Source organism: Mya arenaria, chromosome 11 (genome assembly GCF_026914265.1).
Source record: "Mya arenaria isolate MELC-2E11 chromosome 11, ASM2691426v1".
NCBI classification, from domain to species: Eukaryota; Metazoa; Mollusca; class Bivalvia; order Myida; family Myidae; genus Mya; species Mya arenaria.
In genome coordinates, this window is record NC_069132.1 from 14,947,740 (window position 1) to 14,966,959 (window position 19,220).

The 19,220-nt window shown below is 38.0% G+C and overlaps 1 protein-coding gene across 1 annotated transcript in view; it reads left to right on the top strand.

Moving 5' to 3' along the window:
• LOC128208348 (uncharacterized) overlaps positions 1-19,220 on the top strand; it is a 21,497-nt gene continuing 2,277 nt past the window's right edge. Inside the window, exons 1-14 of the mRNA XM_052911906.1 lie at positions 1-126; positions 730-1,043; positions 2,091-2,238; positions 3,434-3,595; positions 3,761-3,894; positions 4,047-4,214; positions 5,802-5,845; positions 5,999-6,033; positions 14,871-14,968; positions 15,618-15,785; positions 15,951-15,997; positions 16,254-16,370; positions 18,508-18,636; positions 18,774-18,887. Coding sequence (XP_052767866.1) covers positions 1-126; positions 730-1,043; positions 2,091-2,238; positions 3,434-3,595; positions 3,761-3,894; positions 4,047-4,214; positions 5,802-5,845; positions 5,999-6,033; positions 14,871-14,968; positions 15,618-15,785; positions 15,951-15,997; positions 16,254-16,370; positions 18,508-18,636; positions 18,774-18,887 — 1,804 coding nt within the window. The remainder of the gene's footprint in view (positions 127-729; positions 1,044-2,090; positions 2,239-3,433; positions 3,596-3,760; positions 3,895-4,046; positions 4,215-5,801; positions 5,846-5,998; positions 6,034-14,870; positions 14,969-15,617; positions 15,786-15,950; positions 15,998-16,253; positions 16,371-18,507; positions 18,637-18,773; positions 18,888-19,220) is intronic.

Consider the following 19,220-nt stretch of genomic DNA (forward strand, 5'->3'; position numbering starts at 1 on the left):
ATGATGCGCGTGTTGCTGATGAGTATCGCCGTTTGTCTGGCTGTCCATTCGTCACATCAAAGTGCACAGTTTTACGGCGGCTCCATTAGCTTTGACCTTGACGACCTTCCAAACGGCGGCGTGCTGGTACTGGCAATTCCTTCAGCCTGTTTCTGTATTTATCAAATTAAATGGACATGCATTGTATGCATTCTGTCAAACATTTTCATAGACATAAGTGTTATAGATTTAAAAGGGAATAAATTATAATTATTAAATGTTCATACGACAGGTTGAAAACTTTTGATATGGCAACATTTAAAATTCAATCTAAATTCACCATAATATTTTATGTACTTTATGATATTAACACAAACCCTAGTAAATTGTGTTAATTAGGAATTATTGATGCAGATCATACATGTAGGAAGTAAACAAGATTGGTTAAACAAGTTAATTTTTAAAAAAATATCAAATATAATTCATTTTTCAATCGGAAATAATGGCATTATAAATCGATTTATATTTATAAGAGAACGTACGGTGGCATTACGGTTTTAGCTTAGTTACTCGTTAAAACGAGTCGCGAATTCGAGTGATATTAAAACGCGATTCTGATTGGTCAATTGTGTTACTACGTCGTTTCAAGGAAATACGTAAGTTGTTTTAACGAGATAAAAATAACTCGTATGGCAACTTTATTACACATAAAACGGCTTTACTATACATGTAACTTTTATTAATATGCAGGCCAAGATGGAGATTATTTCTGGCTGGGTGCTTGGAACGGGACCGTGCGGGCCGAACTGTTCTCGGGCCGATGTGGGCAGATCGACAAAACCGTCAAGACAGATGATGGAAACTTTAACTAATGATTCAATCTACTTCGGCAACTTTACCACCGACTTTAAAAGAGGCAATGAAGTCATAAAGCCGCTGCACGACAGAATGCTGCAGAACTATACAGAGGTGGTGTTAGCTGTGAATGAAATTGCCAAGTGGGAACAGGAGTTGTTAAAGTTTTCATTTGTAGTTGAACCGGATGTTAAATCCCAGGATATGAAGTATGTTGATATAATTTCAAAATATGATTACCAGTCAATTCATTGAAAATTTACGTAAATGATTTAACATCACACTTTTTAAAAATCATGCTTTCACCTTTCTGGATAATTAATATTATAAGCAGATTTAAGAACAAAACACAGGAACTACAGGGTTAGGGCTACGGGTGAATGAAACATAGCGTGAAAATTGGCCGAAGTTTCCTAAAAAACTTAACATTATATTAATCCTTGATCAAATCCACGGAGCAAATATTTTGCCACGAGTAAGTTATACAATTGAAGATGTTTTTATTGGAAGCAGAAATCATTTCAGCCTTTACCTTTAATTATTGAACAGTGTAAAGTGAATTTAATGAATAATGTCTATCACATGTGTATGTGAAATTCAATCGGAGGAAACATTTGTTTCAGTTTCGATGGAAAATATTGGAGACCTTTGTTTATGGGACAAAGGCAATTAAAGTGGCATTTACAAGCAAGAATATCATCCAACGTTCGGAATGATACCAAGAAGAGAAATAACTGCCCGGCGGTGTTTACAAAGCCATTTTATAGGTTGCACATGTTTATACATTGTTTTATTTTTAGTTAATTATATATTCGACCCGTACCACGTATATACGGTAAATGTAAATTCATGCAAAAAGGTAGTTAGATATTTTGTATTCATTCTACACCCCCAATGGATCATAAAGAACTATATCACATTTATAATATGTAATCATTGAGCTCTAACAAATTGTGCATCATTTAGAAGAACAAATTTGAAATTTTGTTCACAACTATTATATTTACCAAGACACATAGTCGTTATTGTGTGTCCACGATATTAATGAAATCGCATAGAAGTTATTATTTCGACAATCTTCACCGTTGGTGTCAACTTTCTAGTGATAGGCTGCGTCATGCATAACAAAACATTGTTGTTCGTTCCTATGTTCAACCAGCGCATAGTCGTAATCTCATAGTGGGGCTCATCCAATATTTAAAGTATAAAAATGACCTTTTATTTTACTTAATTTTCATTATTTGATCTGTCATCAGCATTAAGCTGAACACGACTAGTAGAATTATGCTGCCGGCTATCGACAAAGACAACGACTTTATAAAGTGTGTAAAGGCAAAGTACATCGAGAAGGGGGACCTACGAACGATTGATCAACCGGGTATCGCCGTCGGTACAGTCGATGAGGTATGTATCTTCATTGATTCTGTGAAATGTATTAACCATCGTACAAAGTTTGGCTTAGTATAGCTCCAGGAATATTCGACAATATACATATTCATTTACTTGAATTATTTTTTCACTTATATATTTTAGTTGACTTTTCAATTTGTACACGGATAAGTCATTATGAGACTGAACGAACACATAGTTTTACCCCTTAAATTTATTAAGGTGAACTATGTCTGAAAGCTGTATCGTATTCTTGAGGAGTTTGGTTATTTCTTCATTGTCATCAAGCTTAAGATTTGGCTTATATTTCTGTTTTTGCAATAAGCTTTATATAATATGGGTAATCGTGAATCTCAGTACTCGTTAAATAGTTTAAGCCCCTAATTAATTCAAAAGGAGTATACACAATATTTAATAATAGACTTACCGCTATACGAATGTGGGTTTTTTAGTTCTCTCATTGTCTTCCATTGTGTCCATGTGATCTTGGACAGTCAGTTGATACATGATGGGACAAGTGATGGCTGAGTATTCAAAACAGTTCAATCAATCGGTGAACGCCGGTTAGGCTGTCAGATCTAAGACAATGACTCCAACTATCTTTAAATAAAATACTTATGTGTATGTATGTTATGTTTGTGTTGCCTGTACGTTGTGTCTCTCGCGTTCCGTGTCGATAGGGTTTGGGCTAGTGCCTTTAAACATTTTGACTGCTGAGTTTAACCCTATAGATACAAATTCACTGTTAAACAAACTAGTCCCTTTTGATTCTTTGAAATTCGGTTAAATTATGTTCCACAATATTAGATGTTGGTGTATCTAAGGAGAGTCTGCAAAGTTATAATACCTTCTGCATTTGACCATGTTCGCTACTAAAGCAAATGCATAATGCAAAGCAGTGTTCAATTTCGTATTTAAAACGATTTATTTTTAAAACATATGCATCGGGAAAATCATGGCTCAAACTTACTGATTCGTATCTTGATAACTAAAGCTAAATGTTTCACTAGTAGCCTACTCAAATAAGAACAGAAATAAAAGTAATGGTTTTACTAATGAGATTTAATTGTACAAGGATATGATAATTGCAACAGGTAATAAAGGCGTTGTGGTTGCACATGTGTTGGTTGTATATTTTGCTTAAATATACAAGGTGGTTTTACTGCATAAAATATAATAAATGTGATTTAACCAATTTTGATCCTTTAAGGGTTGTCAAGTAACTATCGAAGCCACAGAGGCAAATGGATATAAAGATGATTACTATGTGGCGATCCCAGTGACCGTTCGTGATATGAACAGAGTACCAATCCAGTTTGGTTCAATGATTTATAACAGTGCACAGACCGCAATTTGCAGTACATCTGTCCAGGTACATCTTTAAAATTCAAACCCCTAGTAAAATGCTTACACCATTCCGCATGTAATTATATCTATACATTGGCACATATGTGTTTCGTTAACATCTTGTGTTCAGTGATGTAAATTGCCATAAGCCGGTTGGAAAAACGTGTATTGCCCTACATTGTCTTTGCAGTTGATCGTCCACGTTCTTGCTCATCTTGTTACGCCTGAGTTCATTATTCCAACCCCTAGTGCGAACCACCGCTTTATTCTATATGTTGGATCAAACTGGGCTGCGAAGGTCTTTGCTAAATCGTCGGAAAATTCGTGAGTTTCTAATTTATTTAAATTATTTATTTATTAAAATTATATAATGTTTCTAGTTTGTAAAGCAAACTACTAACAACTATAATATCAAAACACTGAACAAACATACAGGCACTGCTCATCAATGCGAAATTGTGTCTCTTTGATTGTAGAACAATTACAGAATTTATGGTATCTGGAAGAAACTTGGAACATTATCAAACGTCCGAAGTTAAAGACACTACAAACGAACACGTCAAATATATCGAAATATCCTGGACTCCGGAAAAGTCTGATGTTCAGAGCCATATCGTTTGTGTTACTGCCATAGATGAAAATGGGTAAGTGTACTCATTGTTTGATTTCAAATCCTAAGCATTTCATCCCTTAAAGATGCACCTTACTCCCAAAAAGGTGTACCACAATTAATACAGTTGTTTTAATTTACCGAAAAAGATAAATAAATATCGAAAACAATTATTCATGTGAAGGGTACCGTGTTCACTTTAATTTAAAGAAAGATGCAGCAAACATGGTATTGAGCAATGTAAATCTTTCAGTACCCACCAGTGATTTAATATTTGTGCGTTTTCAGTTAATGAATACACGGTTACAATGTTGTTATCAGTAATTAATATTTTCCAAAAATGCATTATTAAGTAAGAAAATAACGGTTTATAACTCCAAATATATGTTTCTTATACATGTGTATGTGTTGATTTTAAATAATACTTTAATTAGCTCGACCTTTCCGGCGGCCGTATTGCATTTTCAGATGTTGCCAGTTTGTCCGCTGATTAAAACAAAAAAATCCAAAGCATGTGGTTTACTTTTTATAAACTTTCAAATAAAAACAGAAAGCAATATGTATTTGAAAACAGATTATATATTTTACCTTCTCATCCTTATCTCATTAGGAGATACAAGGCTTTACTCCTGTAAGATTTGTTTCACCTGATCGTTCCAATGCCATTTCCTAAACAGTATACTGGCGGACAGATTGTCGGGTTTTCTTATGGTCCTATGGTTTCAAATAATGGTCCAAAAAATAGTTTGACCAATGGCCTTGCAGTAAGCCTCGCCAAAATATAGGTTGTTCATATGAACTCGTTTAATTAAGTTTTTTTTTCTGAATGTATGTTCTCTTGAGCCGTATGCGTATGCTTACAAAGCTAATTGAAGTTTGTGGAGAATTGACATGCAGGGGCCAAAGTAGAATGTGCGTGAAAAATCAAACATAAACATGAGACACATCATTGCTACTCTCTTGATATTGAGCTAAAGCCGACGTATCTTTTCGTGTTTACAAAGGCTCACCATAAAATATCTATTTTAAGGAATGAATTGCGGGATTGATGCGTTCATAACCCCCGATTAAAGCATCAATCCCACAATTCACTGCTTATATTTACACCAATAGTTCATTATTTTATTCAAGAATTTTTAAATAAAAACTTCATTTCATTTAAGAAAACATTTCAGTTATCCTTTCTTACCCATTGTGTAAATAGAACAACCCGGCAGTAACCGGAAACATTTTATCAAATGACTTCACAATATTGCGGGAGAGATCAACCACTTGAAATCACTTTTAAACGAAAAATTGAAACACTTATGGAAACAGTACATTGAAGATAACATAAATTAACACTTTCTAAAATGTTGATTTTATATTTTACGGGACCTGCTGAAACATTACAAACAATAACAAGTACTACAATTTTCATGTATATTGTTATGCGATGAATTGCGGTCGGAACATATCCAAAGATGTTGCGTTCATCGGATGATATCCGCAAATTATTGACGAAAGGCATTTCATCTAAGGACTGGAAGTTGAGGTGTAAATATAATAAAAAATATAAATATGTTTTTGTCTGCTTTAATACATACACATAATAAAATTGTACTTTACATGTATGTTGTAGGGTTGACTCCGCGGAGCAAAGATGTTTTATCCTGGAGGTTATTGGTAAGCTACATTCACGGATATGAATACAAAGTTCTATAATATCTCAATAACTGAACCACAAAGCCACTCATCTAAATTGAAACTTTATTTTAATTAAATTGAATCGTGGAATTAGTTCTGTTTATTTTTCACCTTTTTATCTTGTGATTTCAGATAAGACCTTCAACCATTCTTCACAGATCAAGTCGGTGGGTATACGCTCTTTTGTTCGTTTGTATTGACGGTTGATTAATGCGTGCGTGGTGTGTTTGTGTCAAAGGTTTGACTGACGCCTGTGAGGTATGTTTATGTGAACGGTTAGACTGACGCGTGTGAGATATGTTTGTGTGAACGGTTTGACTGACGCGTGGGAGATCTGTTTGTGTGAACGGTTTGACTGACACATGTGAGGTCTGTTTGTGTCAAAGGTTTGACTGACGCGTGTGGGGTCTGTTTGTGTGAACGGTTTGGCTGACGCGTGTGAGGGATGTTTGTGTCAAAGGTTTGACTAACGCGTGTGAGGTATGTTTGTGTGAACGGTTTGACTGACGCGTAAGAGGGGTAATTGTGTCAAAGGTTTGACTGACGCGTGTGAGGACTGTTTGTGTCAAAGGTTTGACTGACGCCTGTAAGGTATGTTTATGTGAACGGTTAGACTGACGCGTGTGAGATATGTTTGTGTGAACGGTTTGACTGACGCGTGGGAGATCTGTTTGTGTGAACGGTTTGACTGACACATGTGAGGTCTGTTTGTGTATAAGGTTTGACTGACGCGTGTGGGGTCTGTTTGTGTGAACGGTTTGGCTGACGCGTGTGAGGGATGTTTGTGTCAAAGGTTTGACTAACGCGTGTGAGGTATGTTTGTGTGAACGGTTTGACTGACGCGTAAGAGGGGTAATTGTGTCAAAGGTTTGACTGACGCGTGTAAGGACTGTTTGTGTCAAAGGATTAGCTGATGCGTGTCAGCTATGTTTGTGTGAACGGTTTGACTGACGCGGGTGAGGACTGTTTGTGTCAAAGGTTTGATTGACAAGTGTGTTGTATGTTTGTGTCAAATGTTTGCCTGACGCGCGTGAGGTTTGTTTGTGTCAAAGGTTTGACTGACGCGTGTGTTGTATGTTTGTGTCAAAGGTTTGATTGACGCGTGTGGGGACTGTTTGTGTCAAAGATTTGACTGACGCGTGTGAGATATGTTTTTGTCAAAAGTTTGACTGACGCGTGTGTTGTATGTTTGTGTCAAAAGTTTGACTTACGCATGTGTTCTGTTTGTGTCGAAGGTTTGACTGACGCGTGTATTGTCTGTATGTGTCAAAGGTTTGATTGACGCGTGTGAGGTGAGTTTGTGTCAAAGGTTTGGCTGACGCGTGTGAGGTGTGGTTGTGTCAAAGGTTTGACTGATACGTGTATGGTCTGTTTGTGTCTCAAAGGTTTGACTGACGCGTGTATTGTATGTTTGTGTCAAAAGTTTGACTGACGCGTGTATGGTCTGTTTGTGTCAAAGGTTTGACTGACGCGTGTGAGGTGTGTTTGTGTCTCAAAGGTTTGACTGACGCGTGTATTGTATGTTTGTGTCAAAAGTTTGACTGACGCGTGTATGGTCTGTTTGTGTCAAAGGTTTGGCTGACGCGTGTGAGGTGTGGTTGTGTCAAAGGTTTGACTGACGCGTGTGAGGTGTATTTGTGTCAAAGGTTTGACTTACGCGTGTATTGTCTGTTTGTGTCTCAAAGGTTTGATTGACGCGTGTGAGGTGTGTTTTTGTCAAACGTTTGACTGACGCGCGTGTTGTATGTTTGTGTCAAAAGTTTGACTGACCCGTTTGTTGTATATTTGTGTCAAAGGTTTGACTGACGCGTGTGAGGAATGTTTGTGTCGAAGGTTAAACTGACGCGTGTATGGTCTGTTTGTGTCAAAGGTTTGACTGATGAGTGTATTGTCTGTTTGTGACTCAAAGGTTTGACTGACGCGTGTGAGGACTGTTTGTGTCAAAGGTTTGACTGACGCGTGTGAGGTATGTTTGTGTCAAAGGTTTGACTGACGCGTGTGAGGTGTATTTGTGTCAAAGGTTTGACTGACGCGTGTGAGGTATGTTTGTGTCAAAGGTTTGACTGACGCGTGTGAGGTATGTTTGTGTCAAAGGTTTGACTGACGCGTGTGAGGTATGTTTGTGTCAAAGGTTTGACTGACGCGTGTGAGGTATGTTTGTGCCAAAGGTTTGACTGACGCGTGTGAGGTATATTTGTGTCAAAGGTTTGACTGACGCGAGTGAGGGATGTTTGTGTCAAAGGTTTGACTGACGCGTGTGAGGTATGTTTGTGTCAAAGGTTTGACTGATGCGTGTGAGGTATGTTTGTGTCAAAGGTTTGACTGACACGTGTATTGTCTGTTTGTGTCAAAGGTTAGACTGACGCGTGTGAGGTGTGTTTGTGTCAAAGGTTTGACTGACGCGTGTGTTGTATGTTTGTGTCAAAGGTTTGACTGACGCATGTGAGGTGTGTTTGTGTCACAAAGGTTTGAATAATGCGAGTGAGGACTGTTTGTGTCAAAGGTTTGACTGACGCGAGTAAGGTATGTTTGTGTCAAAGGTTTGACTGACGCGTGTGAGATATGTTTGTGTCAAAGGTTTGACTGACGCGTGTGAGGTATGTTTGTGTGAATGGTTTGACTGACGCGTGTGAGGTATGTTTGCGTTAAAGGTTTGACTGAGCGTGTGAGGTATGTTTGTGTCAAACGCTTGACTGACGCGTGTGAGGTATGTTTGTGTCAAAGGTTTGACTGACGCGAGTGAGGTATTTTTGTGTCAAAGGTTTGACTGACGCGTGTGAGGTATGTTTGTGCCAAAGGTTTGACTGACGCGTGTGAGGTATATTTGTGTCAAAGGTTTGACTGGTGCGAGTGAGGGATGTTTGTGTCAAAGGTTTGACTGACGCGTGTGAGGTCTGTTTTTGTCAAAGTTTTGACTGACGTGAGTGAGGACTGTTTGCGTGAAAAGTTTGACAGACGCGTGTGAGGTATGTTTGTGACGAAGGTTTGACTGACGCGTGTGAGGTATCCTTGTAGCAAATATTTGACTGGTGCGAGTATCGTCTGCTTGTGTCACAAAGGTTTGACTGATGCGTGTGAGGTATGTTTGTGTGAACGGTTTGACTGACGCGTTTGAGGTATGTTCGTGTAAAAAAGGTTTGACTGACGCGATTGAGGTCTGTTTGTGTCAAAAAGGTTTGACTAACGCGTGTGAGGGCTGTTTTTTTGAAAGGTTTGACTGACAAGTGTAAGTTATGTTTGTGTGAAAGGTTTGACTGACGCGTGTAAGGGATGTTTGTGTGAAAGGTTGGACTGATGCGTGTGAGGGCTATTTGTGTGAACGATTTGACTGATGCGTGTAAGGGATGTTTGTTTGGAAGTTTTGACTGATGCGTGTGAGGTATGTTTGTGTGAAAAGTTTGACTGACGCGTGTATGGTCTGTCTGTGTCACAAAGGTTTGACTGATGCAAGTGAGGTATGTTTGTGCCAACGGTTTGAATGACGCGTGTGAGATATGTTTGTGCCAAAGGATTGATTGACGCGTGTGAGCTATGTTTGTGTGAACGGTTTGACTGACGCGTGTGAGGTATGTTTGTGTTAAAGGTTTGACTGACGCGTGTGAGGTATATTTGTGTCAAAGGTTTGACTGACGCGTGTGAGGTATGTTTGTGCCAAAGGTTTGATTGACGCAAGTGAGGTATGTTTGTGTGAAAGGTTTGACTGACGCGTGTGAGGTATGTTTGTGTGAACGGTTTGACTGATGCGTGTGAGGTATGTTTGTGTGAACGGTTTGACTGACTCGTGTGAGGTATGTTTGTGTGAATGGTTTGACTGACGCGTGTGTTGTCTGTTTGGGTCAAAGGTTTGACTGACGCGTGTGAGGTGTGTTTTTGCCAAAGGTTTGACTGACGCGAGTGAGGTATGTTTGTGTCAAAGGTTTGACTGACGCGAGTGAGGTATGTTTGTGTCAAATGTTTGACTGACGCGAGTGAGGTATGTTTGTGTCAATGGTTTGACTGACGCGTGTGAGGTATGTTTGTGCCAAAGGTTTGACTGACGCGTGTGAGGTATGTTTGTGTCAAAGGTTTGACTGACGCGTGTGAGGTATGTTTGTGTCAAAGGTTTGACTGACGCGAGTGAGGACCTTTTGCGTGAAAAGTTTGACAGACGCGTGTGAGGTATGTTTATGACGAAGGTTTGACTGACGCGTGTGAGGTATCCTTGTAGCAAATATTTGACTGGTGCGAGTGTCGTCTGCTTGTGTCACAAAGGTTTGACTCATGCGTGTGAGGTATGTTTGCGTGAACGGTTTGACTGACGCGTGTGAGGTATGTTCGTGTCAAAAAGGTTTGACTGACGCGTGTGAGGTTTGTTTGTGTCAAAGGTTTGACTGACGCGTGTGAGGTGTGTTTGAGTCAAAGGTTTGACTGACGCGTGTGAGGACTGTTTTTGTCAAAGGTTTAACTGACGCGTGTAAGGTATGTTTGTGTGAACGGTTTGACTGATGCGTGTAGGTATGTTTGTGTGAACGGTTTGACTGACGCGTGTGAGGTATGTTCGTGTCAAAAAAGTTTGACTGACGCGTTTGAGGTATGTTTGTGTCAAAAAGGTTTGACTGAAGCGTGTGGGGGCTGTTTTTTTGAAAGGTTTGACTGACAAGTGTGAGTGATGTTTGTGTGAAAGGTTTGACTGACGCGTGTAAGGAATGTTTGTGTGAAAGGTTTGACTGATGCGTGTGAGGGCTGTTTGTGTGAAAGGTTTGACTGATGCGTGTAAGGGATGTTTGTGTGAAAGGTTTGACTGATGCGTGTGAGGTATGTTTGTGTGAAAGGTTTGACTGACGCGTGTATGGTCTGTTTGTGTCACAAAGGTTTGACTGACGCGTGTGAGGTCTGTTTGTGCCAAAGGTTTGACTGACGCGTGTGAGGTATGTTTTTGTGTACGTTTTGACTGACGCGTGTGAGGTATGTTTGTGTCAAAGGTTTGACTGATGCGAGTGAGTAATGTTTGTGTCAAAGGTTTGACTGACAAGTGTGAGGTATATTTGTGTCAAAGGTTTGACTGACGCGTGTGAGGTATGTTTGTGCCAAAGGTTTGATTGACGCGTGTGAGGTATGTTTGTATTAAAGGTTTGACTGACAAGTGTGAGGTATATTTGTGTCCAAGGTTTGACTGACGCGTGTGAGGTATGTTTGTGCCAAAGGTTTGTTTGACGCGAGTGAGGTATCCTTGTAGCAAATATTTGACTGGTGCGAGTGTCGTCTGCTTGATTCACAAAGGTTTGACTGATGCGTGTGAGGTATGTTTGTGTTAAAGGTTTGACGGACAAGTGTGAGGTATATTTGTGTCAAAGGTTTGACTGACGCGTGTGAGGTATGTTTGTGCCAAAGGTTTGATTGACGCGAGTGAGGTATGTTTGTGTTAAAGGTTTGACTGACAAGTGTGAGGTATATTTGTGTCAAAGGTTTGACTGACGCGTGTGAGGTATGTTTGTGCCAAAGGTTTGATTGACGCGAGTGAGGTATCCTTGTAGCAAATATTTGACTGGTGCGAGTGTCGTCTGCTTGTGTCACAAAGGTTTGACTGATGGGTGTGAGGTATGTTTGTGTGAACGGTTTGACTGACGCATGTGAGGTATGTTCGTGTCAAAAAGGTTTGACTGACGCGTGTGAGGTTTGTTTGTGTCAAAGGTTTGACTGACGCGTGTAAGGGATGTTTGTGTGAAAGGTTTGACTGATGCGTGTGAGGGCTGTTTGTGTGAACGGTTTGACTGATGCGTGTAAGGGATGTTTGTGTGAAAGGTTTGACTGATGCATGTGAGGTATGTTTGTGTGAAAAGTTTGACTGACGCGTGTATGGTCTGTTTGTGTCACAAAGGTTTGACTGATGCAAGTGAGGTATGTTTGTGCCAAAGGTTTGACTGACGCGTGTGAGGTATGTTTGTGCCAAAGGTTTGACTGACGCGTGAGAGCTATGTTTGTGTAAACGGTTTGACTGACGCGTGTGAGGTATGTTTGTGTTAAAGGTTTGACTGACAAGTGTGAGGTATATTTGTGTCAAAGGTTTGACTGACGCGTGTGAGGTATGTTTGTGTGAACGGTTTGACTGACACGAGTGAGGTATCCTTGTAGCAAATATTTGACTGGTGCGAGTGTCGTCTGCTTGTGTCACAAAGGTTTGACTGACGCGTGTGAGGTATGTTTGTGTGAACGGTTTGACTGACGCATGTGAGGTATGTTCGTGTCAAAAAGGTTTGACTGACGCGTGTGAGGTTTGTTTGTGTCAAAGGTTTGACTGACGCGTGTAAGGGATGTTTGTGTGAAAGGTTTGACTGATGCGTGTGAGGGCTGTTGGTGTGAACGGTTTGACTGATGCGTGTAAGGGATGTTTGTGTGAAAGGTTTGACTGATGCGTGTGAGGTATCTTTGTGTGAAAAGTTTGACTGACGCGTGTATGGTCTGTTTGTGTCACAAAGGTTCGACCGATGCAAGTGAGGTATGTTTGTGCCAAAGGTTTGACTGACGCGTGTGAGGTATGTTTGTGCCAAAGGTTTGACTGACGCGTGTGAGCTATGTTTGTGTGAACGGTTTGACTGACGCGTGTGAGGTATGTTTGTGTTAAAGGTTTGACTGACAAGTGTGAGGTATGTTTGTGCCAAAGGTTTGATTGACGCGAGTGAGGTATGTTTGTGTGAAAGGTTTGACTGACGCGTGTGAGGTATGTTTGTGTGAACGGTTTGCTGACTCGTGTGAGGTATGTTTGTGTTAACGGTTTGACTGACGCGTGTGAGGTATGTTTGTGTGAACGGTTTGACTGATGCGTGTGTGGTCTGTTTGGGTCTAAGGTTTGACTGACGCGTGTGAGGTATGTTTGTGTGAACGGTTTGACTGACGCGAGTGAGGTATGTTTGTGTCAAAGGTTTGACTGATGCGAGTGAGGACTGTTTGTGTCAAAGGTTTGACTGACGCGTGTGAGGTATATTTGTGTGAACGGTTTGACTGACGCATGTGAGGTATATTTGTGTCAAAGGTTTGACTGACGCGTGTGAGGTATGTTTTTGCCAAAGGTTTGACTGACGCGAGTGAGGTATGTTTGTGTCAAAGGTTTGACTGACGCCTGTGAGGTCTGTTTGTGTCTAAGGTTTGACTGACGCGTGTGAGGTATGTTTATGTGAACGGTTAGATTGACGCTTGTGAGGTATGTTTGTGTGAACGGTTTGACTGACGGATGGGAGGTCTGTTTGTGTGAACGGTTTGACTGATACATGTGAGGTCTGTTTGTGTCAAAGGTTTGACTGATGCGTGTGGGGTCTGTTTGTGTGAACGGTTTGGCTGACGCGTGTGAGGGATGTTTTTGTCAAAGGTTTGACTAACGCGTGTGAGGTATGTTTGTGTCAAATATTTGACTGGTGCGAGTGTTGTCTGCTTGTGTCACAAAGGTTTGACTCATGCGTGTGAGGTCTGTTTGTGTGAACGGTTTGACTGACGCGTGTGAGGTAGGTTTGTGTCAAAGGTTTGACTGATGCTTGTGAGGTATGTTTTTGCCAAAGGTTTGACTGACGCGAGTGAGGTATGTTTGTGTCAAATGTTTGACTGATGTGTGTCAGGTATGTTTGTGTGAACGGTTTGACTGACGCGTGTCAGGTATGTTTGTGTGAACGGTTTGACTGAAGCGTGTGAGGGATGTTTGTGTCTAAGGTTTGACTGACGCGTGTGAGGTATGTTTGTTTTAAAGGTTGGACGGACGCGAGTGAGGAATGTTTGTGTCAAAGGTTTGACTGACGCGTGTATTGTCTATTTGTGTCAAAGGTTTGACTGACGCGTGTGTGGTCTGTTTGTGTCAAAGGTTTGACCGACGCGTGTGTGGTATGTTTGTGTCAAAGGTTTGACTGACGCGTGTGAGGTATGTTTGTGTCGAAGGTTTGACTGACGCGTGTGAGGTATGTTTGTGTCGAAGGTTTGACTGGCGCGTGTGAGGTCTGTTTGTGTGAACGGTTTGACTGACGCGTGCGAGGTATGTTTGTGTCAAAGGTTTGACTGACGCGTGTGAGGTATGTTTGTGTGAACGGTTTGACTGACGCGTGTGAGGTATGTTTGTGTGAACGGTTTGACTGACGCGTGTGAGGTATGTTTGTGTCAAAGGTTATCGCATAATAATATACATGAAAAGGTTTGAATGATTAGTGTGTGGTGTGTTTGTGTCAAATGTTTGATTGATGCGGCTGTGGTATATTTGTTCGAAATAATTGATTGATGCGTGGTGTATAGTATGTTTGCGTGAAATATTTTGCTGATATTTTTAGGTCTATTGGTGGCAATGGTTGGACTGATGCGTATGTGTTTTATTTTTGTGAAAGGTTTGGGCTTTTGTGTAAAACTTTGACTGAAACCTTTCTGATCTGTTTATGGTGTTTGTTCGTCGGAGTCGTTCGTTCAGTGCCGTTTTATTCCTTACCTTGTTAAACAGAGTTTATATGTTTATATTTGATATTTCTACTTCTTGGTTTTCCCTTTAGTTTTCATTGTAGGATTGATAAAATATTATTTAAATGTGTATGCATATATATATATATATATATATATATATATATATATATATATATATATATATATATATATTCAAAGCATATATATATATATATATATATATATATATATATATATATATATATATATATATATATATATGCTTTGAATATATATATATATATATATATATATATATATATATGCATACACATTTAAATAATATTTTATCAATCCTACAATGAAAACTATATATATATATATATATATATATATATATATAAATATATATATATATATATATATATATATATATATATATATATTCAAAGCTGTCTGCTGTCTGGCCGTCTATATGATCGCCTGTCTGTCCTTCTGTCGGAGATTTTATTTAGAGGTTTTATCTTTAACAAGAACTATATATTGCTGTATGGTGTTTTCCGATAAAGAAGACCAGAAATCATACATTATATTATAATGTGCAAACATTTAATTGCAGGACCGACCATATTTTATAGATGCCCCTTCGAGAGATGAGCTCGTAAAATGCCCGGTAGATGCGACATGCGTGATTCCAGTATTTGTCGTTTCTAAAAGGTATTCTTTTTAATATATAAAGTACACTATTCTTAAAATTTGTTTCTAAAAATCGAGGGTGTCAGAACGTCTATAATCAACTGTCATTGAATATCATTGTGATTTTTCTAGGAAACGTTACTGATAATGAATGAAAAAGTTTTATTTCATAACTCTTCTTATGACATTTAGCCTTAAAGTAAATCATTGGTATTATATGGGCGCATATGAGTTTGATTTGTGGTCACCAAGCCGGGCAAGTGGGTGAACTCCGTGTACTCCGGTTTCCCCCAAAACACAAGACCACACTCTCGTGTAACATCGTGCCAGCGAGAGTGATTAATAATAACTTAATAAGTTACAATAGCGTGTTTCACAATCGTTGTAAAATAAAAAAGTTTAAACTGAATCATTGGTATAATTAGTATTTATTTCAGATAGTAATACATAAATCAAGAGAATTGAAAATGACAAAAAAAACTGGAAAAGACTTATTCATAATAAATTCAGATATAATAAAGAACAATGCTACCAATGATAGAAATTCTACAGATTTAAGAAGTAACATAACCTTTTTCTGAGTCTCTCTTCTGGTAAACTATTGCTAATTCGGCATTAAATAAGGACTTCTATACGCATTAGATTCAAAACTTTTTATCGTATTTTCCAGAAATGTGACAGAAATTGTGATTCCCGAGAGTTTCATGGATGAGTCTTCTATTGGGGATATATCATACGTTCTGCACAATGGCCAATACGTTTACAAGGCGCTTTTAGCTTTTCGCCATACAATGCAGGGCGTCGTGGATATTTGCCTTCAAGCCACTGATGACCTTGGGTTAAACTCTTAGTGTCTTTTTAATAATAATAATAATAATAATAATAATTATTATTGAATAATATAAAATAATGATAATAAAAATAGTGGGTGCAGTGTTTGGACGATATATCGTTTTGAATTGCTATATTACGCACTGACGTTTTCTTCATTCCTTACTTTTAGAATGCAAAGTGAAAAACTGTGTTTCAAACCTATGATTAAGCCTCCAGGTAAGCATATAAAATATATTTCATTTTTTTTCCTTTTTTTTTCATGTATACATGCAGCGTCTGTCTGTCCGATTGTCAAGTCGAACAATAAAGTATAAACAAACCATTACGGTGCTTCTCGGTACATAAATAAATACTCATAACAAAAAAAATCTCCGTTCAAGTATCAGACATTGTAATTGATGTTGTCGTTTTTTAAATATAATAAATGTAAGCATACACAGATTTACTGAAAATTCACACATTGCCTTGTTAGATCCGTGTGGTTCTTCACCGTGTGAAAATTCAGCCCGATGCGTTTCACGTGACGACGCAACGGGATTGTTCGATTGCCATTGTGATGTTGGCTACTATGGAATATACTGCGAAAAAGGTACACAATCGAGATCAGTAGTAAATATTAACACCTTAACTTCCATTCCTTAAATAAACTGGTTTCGGCAATTGCGGTTATCATCTGATGAAAGCACCATCTTCGGATATGTTCGGTTCGCGAGTCATGGCATAATAATATACATGAAAATTGTTTATCTTTTTTTATTGTTTGTACTAATTGTATTGTGTCGGCAGTTCCCATACAAAATGACATTAGTGTTTCAATTTTACGTTTAAACGTGATTTCAAGTGGTTGATATTTTCCCGCGTTATTATAACGTCTTTGATAAAATGATTTCGGCTATAGTCGGGTCGTACTATTTACAGAATGATTTGTTTTTACAATGTTTGAATGAAATAATGGACTATTGGTGAAAATTTAAGTAATGAATTGCGGGATTCATGTCGTTATCGGGGATATGAATGCAGTTGGGCTGGTCAATGTACGCCACACACTTTAACCACCCCAGCTGCATTCATACTTCGATAATGACATCAATCCAACAATTCATTCCCTGAATAAATACATATTATGGTTCGTTTTGTTTTGTTCTAAGTTCTGATAAAATGATCATAACAGAACCTTTGACATATGTTGATACTGCGGGTCATACCATTTAAATTAAACAGTTAAATACGCATAGGGTGTCATGCAGACGACCAATTGAATATATTTATTTACAAACAGTCACTCCAAGATATCGCTTTGTTTAAAAACAATAATCTCGGATCATATCAATACAGCAAAATATGCGATTCCGTTTAAAATAGATGTACATTTTTTGTATTGTTCCATATTGTCGTCTGAACCGGACATTGATTAGTTGTTAAAGTACAGGGTTTTCTACAACGAAAACGAAAACGTACATCATTCATGTTATTTTTCTAATTACACCGATTTGGGTTTCTTTAACAATACTGCAATACACCAAAAATGAATCATTTTGTTTACATAAGAATATATCATTCCATCTTCGCTGTTTATCTTCTTTTTTTCTAAGATTTTTGTTTTTGTTTTTCGTGTCGCATTACATTTATACATGCCAATTCAGACGAAGGTTCGAGTCAAACAACAGTTCTTCAATCACAGTAGTTCTTTTGTTTCATAATCCGTTTAATGTTTCATGATGAATATATATATCATAATTTTTCTTTCGAGTTAATCCTTTTTGGATTATTTGTGTTTAATCTGATAACCCTAAGTACTAATTTTGAAATAGTATACACAATGTTCAATAATATTTATGAATGGACATGGTTAAAAACTAGGTTATCTTGTTACAAGTTTGTTACTGCAGTTTAACACGGCCGTTTATTTGTCATATTTTATGGACTTTTAAGTGCATTTTCTACCAGAAATATATTAGTGGTCCATATGATGTGTTAGGAAAATGTTCACTGTTTATGAAAAGTGAGTTTGGCCATTTGGTGGCTATTGCAAATTTGCCAAGTTTATTCAAGGAAATATAACACACAATATATATTTGAAATAGGCCAACTTGACCCGTGATCAAATTCATACAATACAATGGCTTACGTATACAAGTACAGATAACACATATATTAACTATAAACAAGTTTAATGGTATCAAATAAAAAAGCAACTGTATCTATACAGTAGAGTTTGATATACAAATCATAAATATTAAAAAAAGAACTAAACAATAAACTAGTATATTGGTATCATATAATTAACAACAGTATCCATATAATTTGATAAACATATCATAAAAGACACCTGACTTATCCACTATATCCATGCACTGGAATAACTAAACGAAGGTAATATTATGAACTTCTTGCCAAATAACTCAAATAATGCATAATTTCATTACAATAATCTTGTGTAATTGACATGGTTCCCGACTGCAGAGTTCGAATCCTTCTGCCGGCGATATTTTTTTGATATTTTGATATAGCTTTTTTCCTTCATATTTTTAAAGTTAAGTTCATGTGTAAACTAATGAACTTGTAATTTCCGAAATTTCAAAATGTTCAATTTTAGGTTACATTCTAGCAGTCGCTTATCTGCCTTTAATAAATATTGAAAGCGAACACTGTAAATGTATGTGCATGAGTGTATTTAAGCATAAACTATTTTCCCTATTTACCTATGTTGTTACGCATATTTGCAGTCGTTGATATGTGCAACCCATCTCCGTGTGATCATGGAAATTGCTTTCCCCTAAATAAAGGGTATTATTGCTATTGTGCTGACGATCATCAACAACCGAACGACTACAGGGGAGATAACTGTACAGACAGTAAGTTTGAACTAGAAATAAAGAATGAAGTTCCGTCTTTGTAATTCATAATGAGTTAAAATTATCATAAAACTTGTTATATTTTATAACATATTTATGTTATTCGATTATCAATATGTGTCATTTTTCCCCTGCAGAAATTGATGACTGTGCTGGACAAACTTGCTCCAACAACGGAATGTGCATTGATGGAGTGTTAACACACACTTGTGACTGCTTCCAGAGATACACCGGAAATGACTGTGAAACTGGTACGCCATTTACATTAACGTTGATTAATCCAAAGGAACGACAAACCGAAACATTTAACAATGAACAAATTTAACTGCAGCAAAACAAAACTTATGCTCCAGTGATCCCGTGTTAAGGCGGTATTCCCATCATTTATTGATAAAGCTATGTTGACGCATTTTGTCTGTTTGTGGTTTTGTACGTTTTTGTGGCTCTAGCTCAGTGTCTTTAGGGCCCTTACCTTTTGTCTCTGATTATACTTTCCAAGTGGTATATCATATATTATTGGTATTGTATTATTTCTTTATATACCATCTGTTCTGGTTGTTAGTGTGTGTGTTTTCTCTTCGTAG